This window comes from Gopherus flavomarginatus, chromosome 3, assembly GCF_025201925.1.
Source record: "Gopherus flavomarginatus isolate rGopFla2 chromosome 3, rGopFla2.mat.asm, whole genome shotgun sequence".
NCBI lineage: Eukaryota > Metazoa > Chordata > Testudines > Testudinidae > Gopherus > Gopherus flavomarginatus.
Window position 1 is genome coordinate 234,835,650 of NC_066619.1, and position 18,305 is coordinate 234,853,954.

General features: G+C 40.8%; 1 protein-coding gene across 1 annotated transcript in view; it reads right to left on the reverse strand.

Annotated features, from left to right (window-relative positions):
• Nucleotides 1–18,053, reverse strand: part of CWH43 (cell wall biogenesis 43 C-terminal homolog) — a 39,195-nt gene extending 21,142 nt beyond the window's left edge. The window contains exons 1-7 of the mRNA XM_050947606.1: nt 17,885–18,053; nt 10,705–10,825; nt 10,359–10,513; nt 9,513–9,714; nt 8,373–8,461; nt 5,425–5,679; nt 1,559–1,684 (exon numbers count right to left, since the gene is read on the reverse strand). Of these exons, the coding sequence (XP_050803563.1) occupies nt 1,559–1,684; nt 5,425–5,679; nt 8,373–8,461; nt 9,513–9,714; nt 10,359–10,513; nt 10,705–10,825; nt 17,885–18,038 (1,102 nt within the window). The 5' untranslated portion in view covers nt 18,039–18,053. The remainder of the gene's footprint in view (nt 1–1,558; nt 1,685–5,424; nt 5,680–8,372; nt 8,462–9,512; nt 9,715–10,358; nt 10,514–10,704; nt 10,826–17,884) is intronic.
• Nucleotides 18,054–18,305: the final 252 nt, after the last annotated feature.

An 18,305-nucleotide genomic window follows, 5' to 3' on the forward strand; every position in this document is an offset into this window, starting at 1 on the left:
TGTGAGAATTTCAGCCTTCATTTAAAAAAATATGAAAGCAAGTTTTTAATCTCTCATGCTTGCAGAAAAAAAGCTTCAAAATGTGACCCAAATGCATCCTAAAGGTTTAGAAACCAGAAGGCCAAAATAAATAAAAACAATCTAACTCTTTTTTTATGAAAGGTTGATAATTTTTGTGAGGTCCGACTCTTAACTTTTTTTTTTTTTTTTTTTAACATTTGGGGTTAGCAATACTATGTAAGCTCCAGCAAATGAGGCATAGTGAAACTCTGGTCTACCACTTGCCCCCTCTTCCCTCAAGCTTGACATGCCCCTTCCTCCTCCTTGTGCTGGGGCTGAGGGGTGCAGCTGACATAGGCAACTTGACAGGCTAGAGACTCGGACCTTGTGACTCTGAAAGCGTTTCTCCCGGCCCAGGGTTAATGTCCTTGGCATTTTTATATTTGTCTTCCATACATTTTAGGCTTGTGCAGTTATATATTTTCCTACTTGATATCAAATGTTTAGTTATTGGCTTCTTTACAAAAGCAGCAAAGAAAGCAACTTTAATAATTTACGACCATAGTCTCTCCTTAATCTGTGCTCTGTGCCTAAAACTTCCACTTAGTATCAGTGGAAGATCACACTCCATCATTTTCATTAGCATACTCACTAATAAAATTGTTAAAACCTTATAGTATGTCATTAATGCTATTTGCAATATAGTAGTGTTCCACATTTTTCTAAGCCTCTTAGGACATGTATGTGCCAACCAATAATTCACCTTATTTACACAAAAAACTCTATTTTGGTAGGTCATTTTTCAAGTTTGGAATCTTCAGTCAAAAGATACTGGCAGTAGAAGTGATCATCTTTGAGTTGGTCTGCTTTTTTGTTTTGTTTTATTTGCTTTTAAATTCTATCAGATTAGCATTTTTTACCAGTATCAAATTCAGACAGTAGGTTTTATAGCTGCATGAAACCTGAGCAAGATTTAAAGTGCCAACAGCAGTTATGATTTCAATATTCAGTTAATTGAAAAACAAACATTGTTAGATCAACGGGAACAGCTTTATGTTCTCATTTTGTTTTAGTTTTCAGACCAGTTTTAAAACTGTCACTACCATGGGAATAAGGACACACATGCTTTGTTGATGCCACTTTGAGAGCTAAGACTACTTCTCCCAGGGGTGCTGGAACAATTTGTATAGTGGGGGTGCCGAGAACCATTGAACCAAACTGTAAACGCTATAGATGGAAACCACTTCAAGCCAGGGGACGCAGTAGCACCTCCCGCACCCCTAATTCCAGTACCTATGACTTCTCCTGCAAATGGATAAGAAAAATACTGTAAATAGTGGACCAGATCCTCTGCTAATGTGAATCAGAATTGCTCTGGAACTACACCAGTTGAAGATCTGGCCCTGTATCTAAAGTATCAGAACAAATATCTCTAAAAACTGACTGAGGAAAATCCTGCACTGCTTTACTTTTCTCTTATTGAAATCATATTCCCAATTCAACAGTACGATTAAATTAGAGGTACTTAGTTTAAGAAAGGAAGCAAAACTATACTTACATAGTTTGATATATTTTTCACTTTGTTTGAATAGTGGCTTATGGCTACTTTTAACTTGAAATATACAATTAAGGTTCTTCCTGGAGCCAATAAGTTCATCTAGCCCAACAAACAACATGACAACTCCTGTAACAAACATAACATTATTAGTTTTTCATGTACCTTTTACTTATTAAATGCAATGAGACTGTGATAACACAACCTTATAGCTGAGGATTTACATATGCAAAGTTTATGGACAGTCAAAGCTTTCGCTCCCACTGCAACAATAACTTACCCAGATAGAATTACATTTATCTATATTTGCAAACTATAGTAATACAATAAATGCACACAAGTTATATTGGCTGGGATGGCCCTGCTTATCAATGTCATGATACTCACTGAGGTATGTAACCCTTTGGACATAATTTTGCATTTGGTTTAAATACTTGTAGACATGTATTGTATACAATAACCATCGGTGACTGAGCACACACCTTCATTGCTTATCAAAATTAAACTTGCACAAATTGTAAATATTTCAAAATAAGAGTATCCCAACAAATTATTTAAAACCTCACGGTACCCTATTCTAAACAAAAAAAATAAGGAGAGCCAGAATGATATTCTCTAATTTTAATAAATTCCTGTTAAGATAAGATTTAACATGCCTAGAAGAAACGGAAAGACCAATTTATAGAACTCCTGGGAAAAAGACAATGAGGCAGAGCCTCATCCCTTTTAAGACAGCTTTGTGCTGCTCTGGCAGTAGCCCGCAAAAGATCACTTTACACAGAGAAATCCCAGCTACTACTCTCTGCAACATCCCTTGGGTTCTGACAGTTCCTCTGCATCCCTTGGGAGCTGCTGGAGCCTATACAACTGAGAGCGGCTCTAGTTTGTTCCTTAAGACCAGACAAATGCCCAGCAGCCCAGGGACCAGGGAGTTAATTTACAGCAAGCTTTGCAGCCCCCAAGTCTACACTGCATCTGGGTGCGAAAAGGCCAGTCCTGAGGATCTGGCTCATTATTTAAAATGGAAATGCTGAGACAACGTTAGCCTTTTTGGGTGCTATTTGTTCCAACTTTAATGTATTTTATCAGGTTCACTTTGCTATAAAAACACTGGTACAAGTTTGATTTGATCTTACACCATATATATGCTGATTGGGAGAACAGCAATATTACCACAATGCTCTTTTTAAGGAGACTTTTTTATAAAACCAAATTACACCCTGAGTCTGCATCAAGTTCCACTAACACCTTCTGCAGTGTCCCAACCATTTCAGTGGAGCACTGCAGGGTACCATGTCCAAATGCAATATCAGGGCCTTAGATTTTATGTTCTAATACGCACTGAATAAATGATACTGAATGGTTCTGCTGAGCAACACAACCGCCACATCAGCCCAATCCTTTTAAAATTTACTAGAATTCATTTGAACAACAGCTTATACCTTAAAATTTGATTTACCTTAAAATAACCTGCTGGAAAATAATAATGGATATTTAGAATCCAGAACGAGTTACAAATCCACTGCTCGCTCATCAAGACACTGTTTATGTAGGAACTGACAGGGCCAGCTTTTCAGCTATGTCTAACCTTGTGTAAGTGATCTGTAACAGCCAACTTTCGAGGCTAGTTGAATGTGGCAAACAATGTATTTGTGTTCTTCTTGACAGCCAACAGTGGGAGCTGTGCTTTTTAAGAAGAGACAACTACATATTGACATATTTAAAAGGCCAAGATGAAGCTTCAAACTGCTTACTGTTGCAATAAAATTTGAGGAGCATATTTTCTTCTCAATATATGTAATTTAGATTAACATTATAGGCATTATCCTGCATCCCTTATACATCAAAGAATCCCACTGGCTGCAATGGAAATTTGGATGCATAAAGCATACAGCATAGGGTTCTGTTGGGATACAAGAATGTGCACTAAAGGGAACATGCATCCTTAAGATGTTTGTGCTGTAGTTAACTAGCTCAAGAAGTGACATTTCATTTCTGTTAAATAGCAGAGTTGTTGCTTTAAGTAAAACAGTCCATCAACTTCCTTGCTGTCTTTGAACATTACTAATGTTATAAATGTTGCAAAGCACAGTGCTAGTTTTCTGCTCAATGAATGAGAGGGCACACTACCACCCTCTCAATTGGGGACTGATCCAAAGTCCATTAAAGTCAATGGAGAGAGTGAGTGACTTTGGTAGGCCTGGGATCAGGCCTTTGGTCAGTTTCATCAGTTTGAAGAACCACAGTAATGAACATAATAATCTTACTTTCATTATTTCCCAAATGGCAGTTCCCTACCCAAGTTGCAGTGAGAAAAAGGCAGGATATTGGACAGGGGCAGAGAGCAGGAAATAGCATTGACACCTGAAAGAAACCAGAAGAAACAAGACGTTTGCCGAAAGCCATGCTGCTAGGGAGGAAATACAGTAGTAAACAGTCTCTTGATATACGACGAAAAAAAGTTTTATAAGCAACAGAGTGGTGCTAAATACCCAGAAACCATATCTTCCCTAGATCTTTCTCTGAAGAATCAGAGGGCCAGATCCTCAGCTAATGTAAATTGATGTAGTCAGCTCCACTGACTGCCACAGATCCAGCTCATAATTTTGATGTTGCCAACTGAAGGCACTGTAAATTGGGGCCCCTTCTATATTATCACCCAGTGGCCATGCCCTCTGAATCACAAATGTGTATTTCCAAGGGAGTGTCATAGAGATTGATTATATAACCATTTGTGCTCTGTAAAAGCATTATTTCTGAAAGTATTTGACACTTCTCTGATAAGCACTTTCTTCACAAACACCTTTTTAAAATAAAATTTAAATGAATTGTGAAGGCTGAATCTCCTGATCTCCAGCATATTCCAAGAGCAAAGAAAGCTTGAAAAAAAAACATATATAAATAAAAAGCTGAAAATTATTCCTATAGTATTTGAAATAGCATACATTCAGCCTGAGAATTTAAAAAGGTGGAGAGCGATAACAAAGGCATATCTGCACCCTAAAACTGTCTGGACAATCATGAATCAAGTAAAGTATATAAAGAATACATATATATAATATAATCAATTACATTTGAATACCATTTACCTGGCCCTGGCCATGGTTAGCCGTAGGTAGCCAGCTAGCACTTTTAAACATGGCTTGCTTTGTCTACCATAGGTGCTAAATAATGCTTTAGAAATTTTTACCCGTTCATACCATTCACTTTACCAGATTGTTTCCCCCTTCTCACCTTAACATAAAAGTCACTTTGTAAAAAGACACAAATTTAGCATTTAGAATTTCACTCTTAAGCTAGTCCCTCCGTATGCTCATACATTTGTTCTTCTTCTACGATGTACTGCCTGTTGGTCTGTATCTTTCTGACACAGATCTGAGTTGGTGAGGAGTTACAGCAAAGATGAGGTTGGCCTGATGTAACTTTCACAAGGGCCATTAAGACAGACTTACCTCCCTGCTTTATGAGATCACATTCCTATTAACCCAGGCCTACATTGTACTGGCCTTTTTTGCTGCCATGCAAACTCAAGTCATATTTACTGGCAGCTATCACCTCTAGGTCTCTTTTACAACATTTCTAGATCTCTCTCTCCCATTGAATATTTCCACTCCATTTTACATTTTCCCCAAGTTGAATATTTTATTTTCTGCCCATATTTTAAACTAATTTTAAACAAAACAGAAGTTAGTTGATCTGCAATTTTTAATTATTTTTCTTATCTGGCTCTTTCCACATGGATAACTCCCACCACATTCAAGTCAATGGGAGATGTGCATGGAGAGGACCATTTATTGCTTTAAATGACTGCCTGAGGCTAAAAAAAAGTATATTTTCTTAGTTGTCTTAATTCAGGATCACAGACATACCTAAAAGAAGATGGGAGCTCTCTCTAGCATAAATTCCTCCTGGTACAAATTTATAAGCTGTGCACCACACACAAAAGAATATCTCTAGGACATAGACAAACATAGCTGTACTCATGGCTTTTCCAGGATGCAGACAGCTAACAAAACGTCCAGTCAGTCGAGGCCACATACACATGGTAAAGACAGCAAGAATGTTGCCTGCTATAGCTGCACCCCAGGTCTCTAAGAAAAGGAGACCAGCTGCAGATGCCATGCCTGTGAAAGGACACAAAAGGGCATCAGTGAGTCATGATCAGTTACACTTTAATTTCCTCCTCATGTTCACACTTGCTTTGAAAAATTCAGTTTTCTAAAAGGCTTAGAAAAAAACCTGTACCAGCCAGAAATATACTATACAGTACTTAATGGAAAATAAAGTGTCGTTGGAGTGAGAATGGGCACTCCATATAGTAGTATTAGGGATGGCTTTTCCTTACAGCCAGTCAATGAAAGACACTCTGACTTCATTTTCTTAAAAACTGTTCACTCAGCTGGGTAAGAGGATCTAGAAAATATCAAGAGCTAAAGCCATATAGTTTGTCTTGCAGAAAAACTCCTTGTGATAACATAAGGGCAGTGCAGGATGTATTAGGTGGGAAGAGAATGCACCCTTCCTCTTCTCTCTCCCTCCACTGGGCTTCTCCTTGCTTTCATACACCACTTGAGTAGCCATGTGACAGCCAGGAACCTGTTAACCTTTCACAGACTGCAGTGTACTTGCCTTATCACATGCCACTGACTGCAGTAGGATTTGGCCTGAAACACAATATTAATAACAGGGAATATGCTTATAAAAGTAAAATATTATTTTAAAAATATTTTTGTGGTGGTGAATATTTTTCTACCCAAACAGCTATTATTTTGTGATAATGAATATTAGTAAAAGTTTGTAACTTTTTTCTATGATAATCTGGATTACTAACATTTCTAACAGTGCAAGTGCATGATATAATTCAAGAGCCAATCAGGGTTTGAACAGAACAAGTTATGGAGGTACAACACAAATAAAATATTAACAATAGAGCCAGAATGTGTTTGTTTTACCATACCAATGTCATCAACACAATAGAATTTATTAGGACAACTTCTGTTTGCAGCATTGCCATCTCAAGATTTTATTGTGACACTCATGACGTTTGGTATTTTACTTAAAAGTCCCAGCTCCTGGAGATAAGTGATTAAGGAAGAATCTCAGCTTCCATTAAAAATAAAAATAAGTTTCTAGCCCCCGTGGTTGTGGAAAACAACTTGAAAATGTGATCCTACAGCACTATGCAGCTTAAAAAACAGAAGACAAATTAAACCCTGGATTCTTTTTATTATTTCTTAAAATCTCCTTAAAGGGTAGGGGAGATATTAGTTTTGAACATTCGGGGTTGGCAACATGGTTGTGTCTTCTCTCCAAATACATCTAGGAAGAGTTATACAGAGATCTATAAAGTAGGGATCATTTTTCGACACTATTTTACATTCATTATGGATGAAATTCTCAAGGTCTCTAGAAAGGCTGAATGGGCTTCATATGCCTGTCCTGAGTGAGCAGGCAGCCAAAGAGCAGTGCAGCCCTTCCAGGGTCTCCCATAGGTTTCTAGAATGTCATTTGTCACCCGTTTGCAGGAGATGCTAGCCACTGGATTGCATGAGCCTAGATCAGGGAAGGGCAAACTTTTTGGCCCGAGGGCCACATCTTGGTGGGAAAATTGTATGACGGGCCATGAATGCTCACAAAATTGGGGGTTGGGGTGCAGACTCTGAGGTGGGGCCAGAAATGAGGAGTTCAGGGTGCGAGAGGGTGCTCCAAGATGGGACCGAGGGGTTTGGAGGGCGGGAGGGGGATCAGGGCTGGGGCAAGGAGTTGAGGCGCAGCAGTAGGTCAGGGGTGCAGGCTCTAGGCGGCACTTACCTCAAGCAGCTCCAAGAAGCAGCAGCATGTCCCAGCTCTGGCTCCTGCATGGCCAACTGGCTCTGCACACTGCCCTGTCTGCATGTGCGGCCCCTGCAGCTCCCTTTGGTCATGGATCCTGGCCAGTGGGAGCTGCGGGGACAGCGCTTGGGGTGGGGGAAGCGTGCGGAGCCTCTTGGCTATCGCTACGTGTAGGAGCCAGAGGAGGGACATGCTGCTACTTCCGGGAGCTGTCCGGAGTGACAAGCCCCACCCTGCTCCCTAGCAGGAGCTCAAGGGCTGGGTTAAAATGTCTGGAGGGCTAGAAGCAGTCCGCAGGCCACAGTTTGCCCACCCCTGGTCTAGATCCAACAGCCCCTCCCTAGCATCCATTTGCCATTGGTGCCTTCCCAGCATCCAGTGATTCACTGTATGCCAGCAGAATCAGAGACACAATCTCTGCAGCCACGGAGGCAGGAGCTGGATTTGCCCCAAAGTGAATTTCTGATTAAACAGTAAGTGTTTGCATTTATTGTACTGCCCAGTGGTTGGCAACCTGTGAGGGGAGACCTTCAACATTCACTCCCAGCTGTAGCCCCACTGACTTTGCAGTACAACTACACTCTGTGTTAAGTGTTTGCTGGCTCAGCCCCACAGTGCACACATATTGTGAAAGGTAACAAACAGACTTCACTCAAGGGCTCCAGATCCCCAGCTGGTGCAAATTACAGAAGGAGTAATTTACACTAGGGTGGAGCTCTGGCTCATGATTCTTATCCACTGGCCTACAAAGTTCAGGAACAATAGAAGTGATAGATTTGGTACAGGGGAAAGGCGGGATCAGATAGGCAGCGCATAGATAACCAATGCCACTTGTTAATCAAACTATTTTCTTTAGCATCTACTCATGAAAGGAAGAAAAATAAAATGCTTTTTTAGGCATGGGGGCACAAACAAAAAGGGAGGGATTTACATGAAGTATTGGAAATAAAGAAACGCAGCATGTCCACACCAGATTTGCTCATACCTGTAAGACACCAGCCAAAACTGGTGATAGAAGACGAAGACAAAAAGGAAAGCATCACTCCATGGGCCAGTCCCAACAGAACTGCACCTCTGTTAAAAAAAAAAATACACATCACTATAATCTTGTAATACATGGCACTGAAAGAGGGACTTTCAGATTAAACAGAACATTTGTGCAGAAAAAAATTACCAATAATATTTAATGACTCTTTTGCTATTAGAGGACCTTTATTTGAGCACACACACATCTTTACCCTGGACACAGCTCGCTTTCCATTTCATCCTGCAGTGAAACCAAAAGTGTTCGGTTTAGAGTATCCAGGGGTTTTTAATCACAGAAATACATGTGAGGCAGGTCCAGCAGCATCATTAACACATCACTGCAAGATCAGGTACAAAAAAGAAAAGAAGAGGGGGGAAGGGGAGAAATCCAGGCTGAGGAGAAATATTTTCATAGTTTCTACAAATGGACCATATAGTGTGACCCTTTTGCACACTAAGCCACAAGTTATCAAAGACACTAAAACCACTACTACACTGAGTTGACTAATTAACTAACAAGATAACTAATACAGGTTTCTTCTCGATTTTGGAACTCTGATGAGCAAACTTTATTGCATCTGTATTTCGAAAGTGATCCAATTTCATGTTAGCTTATAAATTTGCTTCTTGAGTTTACTTATATTGTGCCTGATCCTGTTCCCATTTTAAATTACAAAGAGCAGAACTGGGTTAATTTACTTATAGCAAAGTCTTTTGCATTAATAAGTCATTGAATGATGTGTCTTAATTTTAAAATATTTTAGTGTCATAAATCAGATGTATGGCTGAAATACCAAATTATATTCCAGTAGAACCCAGATGGCCCCATCAAGGATCAGAGCCTAATTGTGCTAGTGACACGCTTTGGGGTTCAGACCAGACCAGTAAGGGTCATATCTAGGCACTTCATATCTGAGAACAAGAATAATGGAGAAGGACTTTGTTCCTTCTCTGATTACCGCCTCCAGTTAATAGATATGGGCTGCAATCCTGAAATGAGCTCTGTGTGGGAACAACCCTGCACCTACATGCATCTCATTGCAGGATTGGCGCTTTAGTTACTACTTTACAAAGAATGAAAAAAACAAACGCTTCTCACCCATATGGATTAGGATCTGGCCCAGGGTGTGGATGTCCACTCACAGCCCACCTAGAAACGAGTGAGACCTCTCCAAAAATCCATAATGTGAGGAACATCAGACTGCCAAAAGCCGCTCCTGACAAAAGCCAGTTAGATCTAGGAATGGTTTCTTTTGCTGCATCACCAGTCTTGTTTGCTTCTTGCTTCATACATTCTGTGCCTAGAATAAGGACATGAACACGCACTTTACATGTGTGCAAACAAGTTAAAATCTTTTTAGCAGGGTTTATTAAGAAGAAACAATTGGGATTGCAAAACAGTCCTGAAAGTTTACCAACTTAGGCACAAAAATCTGTTCACAACATGATATGTAGCTAGTCAAAAGGCAAGTGGCAGGACACCAAATAGGAAGCACAGAGAAGAGGCCAACAATGTGTGGCAAATCTGTCATGCATAGGAAGCTTTGGGAAGTGCAGTTATCTACTATAGGGAGGTAGTTTATGTGGATAACATGGCACATATTAACAACTTTTTTCTTTCAAAAGTTTTTCTAAGTAGATTTAGTTGTTATGAAAGGTGCCAGACTCACTTCCCATAGCTGTCAGCCATTCCTGGGACTAAGCCACTAGCAGCATCCATGTACTACAGCCCATTTAAATGAAAAAAAACCAAAACACTCTTTACTGAGGGATTAATTCTGTCAGCTGAAACCAGGTAAAAGAACTTTATAAAGTACACAAATGTACTGATGCATTAAGGCACAGGAGCTGATTTTACAAAAGACATTAAAGTTTGCCTATGTGCGGCATTAAGCCTTGGATATTGTCAGAAGTTGTGTTTTTTTGTTTACTGTAATATGTTTACCTGCATAAATTCGCTCAACAGCTACTATGAAACCCAACATCAGTATGATGGTGTTGGCAGTCTGACAGCTCCAGATTGGGTTTAGTGAAGTATACCAGATTCGAAGCACCAGTAGAAGAATCTTCCCCAGTATGAATCCCCAGATCCTGTTGTATCTGTAAATACAGAATAAATTCTCGAGTACCTCATGCATTTTGTAACAAGTGTTATGGTGACTATTAGGCCTTAGTTATTGCACAATGCTACGTTCGATTTTAAGCATTTTTCAACTGATATTTAGTTCATGAATTTATGAATAAAGAGAAGCCATTTACAGTCATGTAATTTTTATAAATATGGACAATACCTTTGTAAACTGTTTCCTGACCACCATGTTACTGTTTGAACCACGAGAGAGGAAAAAACACCTGGAGCCAAGATCAGTATTCGGAGTGTAGCATTTGGAGCTTGGTATGAAGCTACACTTCCTGCAAACGAACACACACACTGATTTTAAAGGGCTGTATTTTCAAAAGAGATCAAGTAATAATGATTTCCTATGCATTTGCTCAACTGCACATACACATGTGCACAATACACTTTTAAATCACCAGCAGAAATGCACGTTGATAGAAAATAGGTATATTTGTTTCATAGAATCATAGAATATTAGGGTTGGAAAAGACCTCAGGAGGTCATCTAGTCCAATACCCTACTCAACGCAGCACCAACACAACTAAATCATCTCAGCCAGGGCTTTGTCAAGCCAGGCCTTAAAAACCTCTAAGGATGGAGATTCCATCACCTCCCTAGGTAACCCATTCCAGTGCTTCACTACCATCCTAGTGAAATAGCGTTTCCTAATATCCAACCTAGACCTCCTCCACTGCAACTTGAGACTACTGCTTCGTATTCTGTCATCTGCCACCACTGAGAACAGCCTAGCTCTATCCTCTTTGGAACCCCCCTTCAGGTAGTTGAAGGCTGCTATCAAATCCCCCCTCACTCTTGTCTTCTGCAGACTAAATAATCCCAGTTCCCTTAGCCTCTCCTCGTAAATTATGTGCCCCAGCCCCCTAATCATTTTCATTGCTCTCCACTGGACGCTCTCCAATTTGTCCACATTCCTTCTGTAGTGGGGAGACCAAAACTGGACGCAATACTCCAAGAGTGGCCTCACCAGTGTCGAATAGAGGGCAATAATCGCTTCCCTCAATCTGCTGGAAATGCTACTCCTAATACAGCCCAATATGCCGTTGGCCTTCTTGGCAACAAGGGCACACTGCTGACTCATGCAACTATTCCTGAACATTTGGATTATGAAGCTCAAAAACTACTCAAGTGTAAGCATGCACAGAAAAGTTAACTAGATGCCAAACATTTCCTTATTCACCATAGTTACAAGATGGAAAAAAATGTTGGTGCAATCAGACTGTGAACTTGATTTAAGAAGTGGAGTTGGAGGAATGGAATCAGAAAGAGCAGTCACAAGAGAGCCAGAAAAGCCAATTCATCATAATTCCATAATACGAAGATACATCAGAGACTGACAGTACATTGCACAAGGGTATATGGCAGTAGGGACATGACACTGGTATACATAAAAAGACAGCTTTCACACATTTAGAGGAACCAGGAAATTCTTCTACTGTATAATGTCCTTTTATATAATTCATGCTGTACTGCAACTGAAATAAAGATGCCCCTAAAATACATGTTTTTAAAAAGGCCGATATATTATTACACTTGAAAGGACGTAAAATTTACAATTTACATCTTTCCCCATGCAAATAATAAAGGAAGAGGCATCTGCAGTATTGAGCTATACCAATCCCAAACTAGCCGTGACAACCCCATTATTACAGCCTGTCACAGGGCCAAATGATAAATTGCTACCAAGAGACTTAGTTATTATCTAAATAGCAAGGATAGCTTTGTTTGAAACTTCAGTACACAAAATAACATTTTTTGTTTAGTCAGCTCTTCATTAACAGACTAATAGCCTTCATTCAAAGACATGGATTTTATCACACTGATTTGCCAATTTGATCTGGTGCTTATCTGTTCTGCCAGCTGTTCCATAAGTGACACATTCTAAAAAGAACTAACTCTTGAGCTAAGTAAACTCTAAAACTGCATGGTTAGGGCTTTATCTGAAAGGGGTTACTCAGGATTTCACCCAGTTAGGGCTGCACACATTTCCATGCAATTCAATCATTTATTTTGTGAGATCAGCTTGGCGACACTGAAGCCCTTTTGACCGTCGAGCTCCTTCGAACACCAAGGCTGGCTGCACCTCGCATATTTATTCATAGGAGGCTGGTTTGTTCCTTCTACCTATTATAATTATCCTCCCAGGCAAATCCTCCCTAGACTCACCTAAATCCATTCTTGATCTGCTCTTCCCCTTCGCAGAAAGGCAACTTAATCTCTCCCTGTCCTTCTAACAGCTCTCCAAGGTCAGGAAGCTTCTTCGCAGGATAGCTTTCCTATGAAACAAAACTGAGCATTTCCCTGTGACAAGGCTGACACATTGACTCACCTGCTCTGGTATCAGCCTACTCTTCTTTCCCAGCAGGCAAACCCTATTCATTTCCTCCCCAGTAGGCCAAAAGTCCCCTGGAACCATCCCTACTCCAGGAATACCTACTCCAGCCTTTAACCCTGCCTCAGTTCCTCTCCACCTAGAAGAATTTACCTTTCCCAACTCCCTCTAATGGCTCTACAGATGTCTTCCACTACAGTGACAGCTTGCCCTAATTGGCAAAAATTGCTCAACAGAGCAGACTCTCATACCAGCAATGGAGGGGTTGGTTTTACCTGGGAGAATTAATTAGTTCCTGTAGTGAGGCAGACGGGCCTCCCTCCGCCGGGGTGAATGAGAGAGTGTTACATGCCCCTTGGAGGGTGGAGCCTAAGCCTCCCCACCCAGCTTGCCGGAAGGAGATGGGCAGGGCCAGAAGTATAAAAGACCAGACCCACAGCCCATTCTGGGGGAAACCTGCAAAGAAGGATGTCCCGCTGGTTTTGGAGCAGCTCGAGGCGGATCCCCCACCTAGCTCAGTCCACACTCCAGACACGGATGACGACTGGCCTAGAGTGCCCACTGCTGTTTACAAGGAGGAGCCTGGATGCTGGAGGTACCCACCCCAGGGGAGGCTTAGGCTCCGCCCTCCAAGGGGCCTGTAATGCTCCCTCACTCACCCCGGAGGAGGGAGGCCCATCTGCCTCACTACAGTTCCTCTTATCCATGAAAAGCAACACAGATTTAGGTACATGTGTGGATACCATAATATAGATTCTGACTCATACACATTCTAGCTAGCCCAATTCTTTGGGAACACTAAAGGAAACACATAATGGAATAGTATAGTCCTACACATCTGGCAAACTTCCATAGCACACTGCATAATGCTCCCTGTTAAGGCTCATACATCACCTACTGAACCACCACAATCTTAGGATTTTAATTATTTTTCCAATCTACTCTGTATGTAGAGTGAAGTAAATAATTTCTTAGAGAGCTTTCAAAATGTTACATATGTCTGCCTGCATTGGACAATGTGTCTTTGTTCATTTACCATAATGTTTTTATGCCACCTTTAAACACGAGTGGATTGTTGAAATGAGGGAGGAAAAACTGTTAATCTGACAGGAATATCGCACCTATAATCCATATCTTAAAGAAAGAAAAAAAGTTGGATTTGATAAATATGCTCCCTATCCCCATCCCAACTATTTGCAGTACAGCAAAATGGGACTTCTGATATTATACAAATCAAACAGATATGGATTTCTGTAGATTTGACTATTAAGATTTATTGAATGAAGGAGATAAATATTGACCAATGCAAAGATGTAGAAAGGAAGCATTGTTCTAGATTCTCCTAGTCTAATACCACTACTAAAACTGCATGACTATGGTTATGATCCAGAATTTCCACATGAAAAATATCTCTTCTCTGGTATAAGCAGTATTAATTACTCCTGAATAATTTTACCCTTCCTTTAACATTACTATTATCTGGACTACTAAGTGTAAATATATGAGAAGGTGTACACTGTGTGTTGTGTATATACATAGATAAAAATGGACTCATATTATATAGGATTTTTTTTAAAAATAGCATACCCAAGGTGTGAGTCAGGTGGATCTGGAAATGAAGAGAGAGGTAGAGCTGGTTGAAAAAACAAAGCAGGGTGGGGGGAAAGGTTCCAAAGAAAACACTGGCTTTTCATTACCAAAAAATATGCCAAAAACAAAGATGTTTTTGAACAAACATCAAAATATTATTTTTATGAAAAAAATCAAATATCTGTGGAAAACAGACACTTTCAGTGAAAAATTACATTTAATCAAAAGTCCAATTTTTCACTGAAAAACAGTTTTGACAGAATTCCAATTTGTCAGTCATTTTGAATTCTAATTCTGTCCCCACGAAGTGCTTGCAACTCCTCCCATCTTGATGTCATCCGCAAATTGTATCATCATACTCTCCTCTGCACTATCCAAGTCATTAATTAAAATATTGACTAGAATCAGACCCAGGACTGATCCCTGCAGGACTCCACTAGATGCACCCTGCCAGTTTGCCACAGTGTAAAATTTTGTGGGAGACAATTTTGTTGTCTGCATTGTTGTCTGCATATGACAAGCAGCACCTCAGGATGCCTTAAAACAGGACTGAGAAGCTTCTCTCATTTTTTCTTATGAATTGCCTTTAATCCTCCCTTCCTAACTAATACTTTTCATTTTTCAAATTTATTCTCCTGCACATTTTCCATTTAGAGTTCTGTGATTCCACCACTTAAAAGCAAAAACATGGTCACTCATCACTGCAAATAGAGTCCTTTTTTCCTTTATTTGTACCAGTCACAGATATTCTGGCTGACTTATATAAACCTGCAAAGGTTAAAGCACAGGACTGTGAATCAGGAGGTTCTTGTTTTATTCTCTGCCACAGAACTTCTGTGTGTGACCTTAACCAAGTTGATTAATCTCTCTACCTCCCTGTAACAATGCTCAGAAGGGTGTTTATATAGCATAATTCTTTAAAGCACAGCTCTTCTGTATTATACCACATCTATGTTCTTGTTGGGCTCTAAATTAACAGTAATCATGGAGGAAAATCCCCCAGGGCACCACAGCTCACTGAAGTCTCTGTTCAGCATGCAGCTGCCGCTAAAACACGGCAAACAAATCAGGATGGGAAAGGAATGGAATAGAAAACATAATGCCATGTGTCTAAAGTGATGCGGAATCCTCTCCTAGAATACTATGTCCTATTCTGCTTGCCCTATCTCTAAAAATTATACAACAGAAATCGAAGGGGGGAGGGGTTCAGAGATGGGCAACAAAGTGATTAGAGGCCTGGAGCAACTTCCATTTAATCAGAGATTGAACAGACAAGTTGCTCAGTACAGAGGACAGATGAGCAAGAGGCTGTAAGAGAGTCTCCTTGGGGTTTTCTTCCAGCTGGTGGGAGAACATGGCCACACCCAATTATTTACACTGGGTGGCTTCTTAGGGTTGCTAACTTTCTGACCGCAGAAAACTGAGCACCCTTGCCCTGACCCCGCCCCTTCCCCCAAGCCCTGCCCCTTCTCCCAGGCCTCGCTCCTCCTCACTCCATCTCCCCTCCCACCATTGCTTGCTCTCCCCAATCTTCACTCATTTATTTTCACAGGGCTTGGGCGCAGAAGGGGGTGAGGGCTCCGGCTGGGGGTGCAGGCTCTAGGGTGGGGCTGGGGATGAGGGGCTTGGGATGTGGGAGGGGAATTCAGAGTGCAGGCTCCAGGCGGCACTTACCTCAGGTGGCTCCCGGAAGTAGCAACATGTCCCTACAGCCCCTAGGTGCTAGGGCATCCAGGGGGCTCTGAGTGCTACCCTCTCCCGCAGGCACAGCCCCCACAGCTCCCACTGGCCACGGTTTCCAGTGGGGGGGAAATGCACAGAGTCTCCTTGTCTGCCCCTGCGCCTAGGGGTCACAGGGACATGCTGGCCACTTCTGGGAGCCGTGCAGAGCCAGGGAGCCTGCCTTAGCCCTGATGCACTGTTGACCGGACTTTTAACGGCTCAGTCTGCAGTGCTGACTGGAGCCACCAGGGTCCCTTTTGGACTGGGCATTCTGGTCAAAAGCCATACGCGTGGCAACACTGAAGCTTATACACAGGCCCCAGTTCCTTACTTCTTGCAAAGGAGACCTTGCTCTTTGAAGGCCTTCTTAAGTCTTCTCTGGTGTGAGATCAAAAGGAACATTAAATGTCCCCACACACTCGAGAATAACTTCTTCCCAGAGCCCCTCTAGGGGGAAAACAAGGACAACAGTATCTTACTTCAGCGGCTGTCCACACAATGGTTTATCGAGCAGTCCTTCTGGATAGGCTGCTGAATTGGGTGCATTCTGTCAGGTCTACCCTGGAAGTTCACTGCACTCCCCACAGGGTTGGGGTGGAGATCTCCTGGATGGGAGTTCCCCCTGTGGCTTCAGGAGTTGCTCCAGCAGTTATCTGCTCAGGGTGATCTCTTCCCTCAGCTGACTGCAGTTTCCTCCCTTTTTAAAAGTCTTTTCCCTACATCTGCCATACACGATCAACAAGGGCAAGGCTAGTCTCGCACATAGGGCTGCTCTGGCACCTTCCTCATCAGTGTGGGGTCTATATACCCCTTCACACAGGCGATATGATAGAGATATGCAGAACAATTAATAGTATGGAGAAAGTGAACACTATGTCCTGTTTACCCTCTCTCTTAATACAAGAAGGAAGGGACCATCAATTATACTGAAAAACAACATTTAAAGATGATCAGTGAAATACTTTTTACCCCGTTTTATCTAATAAACCTGCAGAAATTGTTTGCCACAAAATATCACTAAAACAAGACTTTAGCAGTCAGAAAAGGATTAAATATTTATACAAAGAATGAGAACATCCACAGTTAAATAAATAAAAATAATAAATAATAATAAATAATAAATAATAATAATAATAAAGAGGGGAAATAAACCCTCATGCTTCAGAGCATAAAGCAGCTTCTAACTGATGGTTAGGAAGAAGCTTTTCCCTTGAGCAGATTATTTCGTAATTGTCCGTCACTGGATTTCTTTCACCTTACTTTAAAACATCCGGTCCCTGACTGCAGTCAGAGACATGGTACTGGTGTAGATAGACCACTGATACCATCTGGCATGCCAATTCTTTTTTGTAATAGAGTTTAAAAAGCATTTTTCCTACAAAGTAGGGTTTGTGATAAAATAAGAGGCTCTATTTACAAACAATTATAATTGGCTTTGTCTTTAGCTATGTAGTACTGTTCTAAAAACTAATGCCATGAATGCCTGAGATAGTTCTCATATTTTACTGAAAAGCTTAAGAGAAAAAGAGGGGTGGGCAGAGAGGGCAGTCCATGTCTATGTGTTTTCAGGGTCACTTAAAATTTAAGACAGTTTGGAATGTTTGGTCTTGCACCTAGATACTATGGTGATGGATGCATTAGAAATACTTTATATTGATTATAGGTTAAGCAAACCACAAATTATACTTACCAACCATAGTCAGCCTTAGCAGAGCTAGGATGTACTTGTTGTTCGCCAGTTTCCATAAAGGACTGAATATTAATAATACTGGAGAAAAGAAAGCAACAGCAAAAACTTCCAAACCACTAAGTGCCAATATTTGTAGAGGAAAGTAATATATCATGGGTGGAAGAGCATGGTAGAGTGACCAGGAAATGTAGCCTAAAATAAAGAAAAAAATACATTATATATTTCCCATATCATGTCTAATTTGAGATTACCTGAAAAGTACTGCTTAGAGTTCAGAAAGTTGAACTTTAACTAGATAACAATGGCTTTTCTGGAGAGAAATACTTTCTTATTTCATGTTAAATAACTATATTTGCCATAAAAACTAGAAGGATAGAGAAGAAACAATTAACAGTTCATCAGATCAGAAGACACACTGATG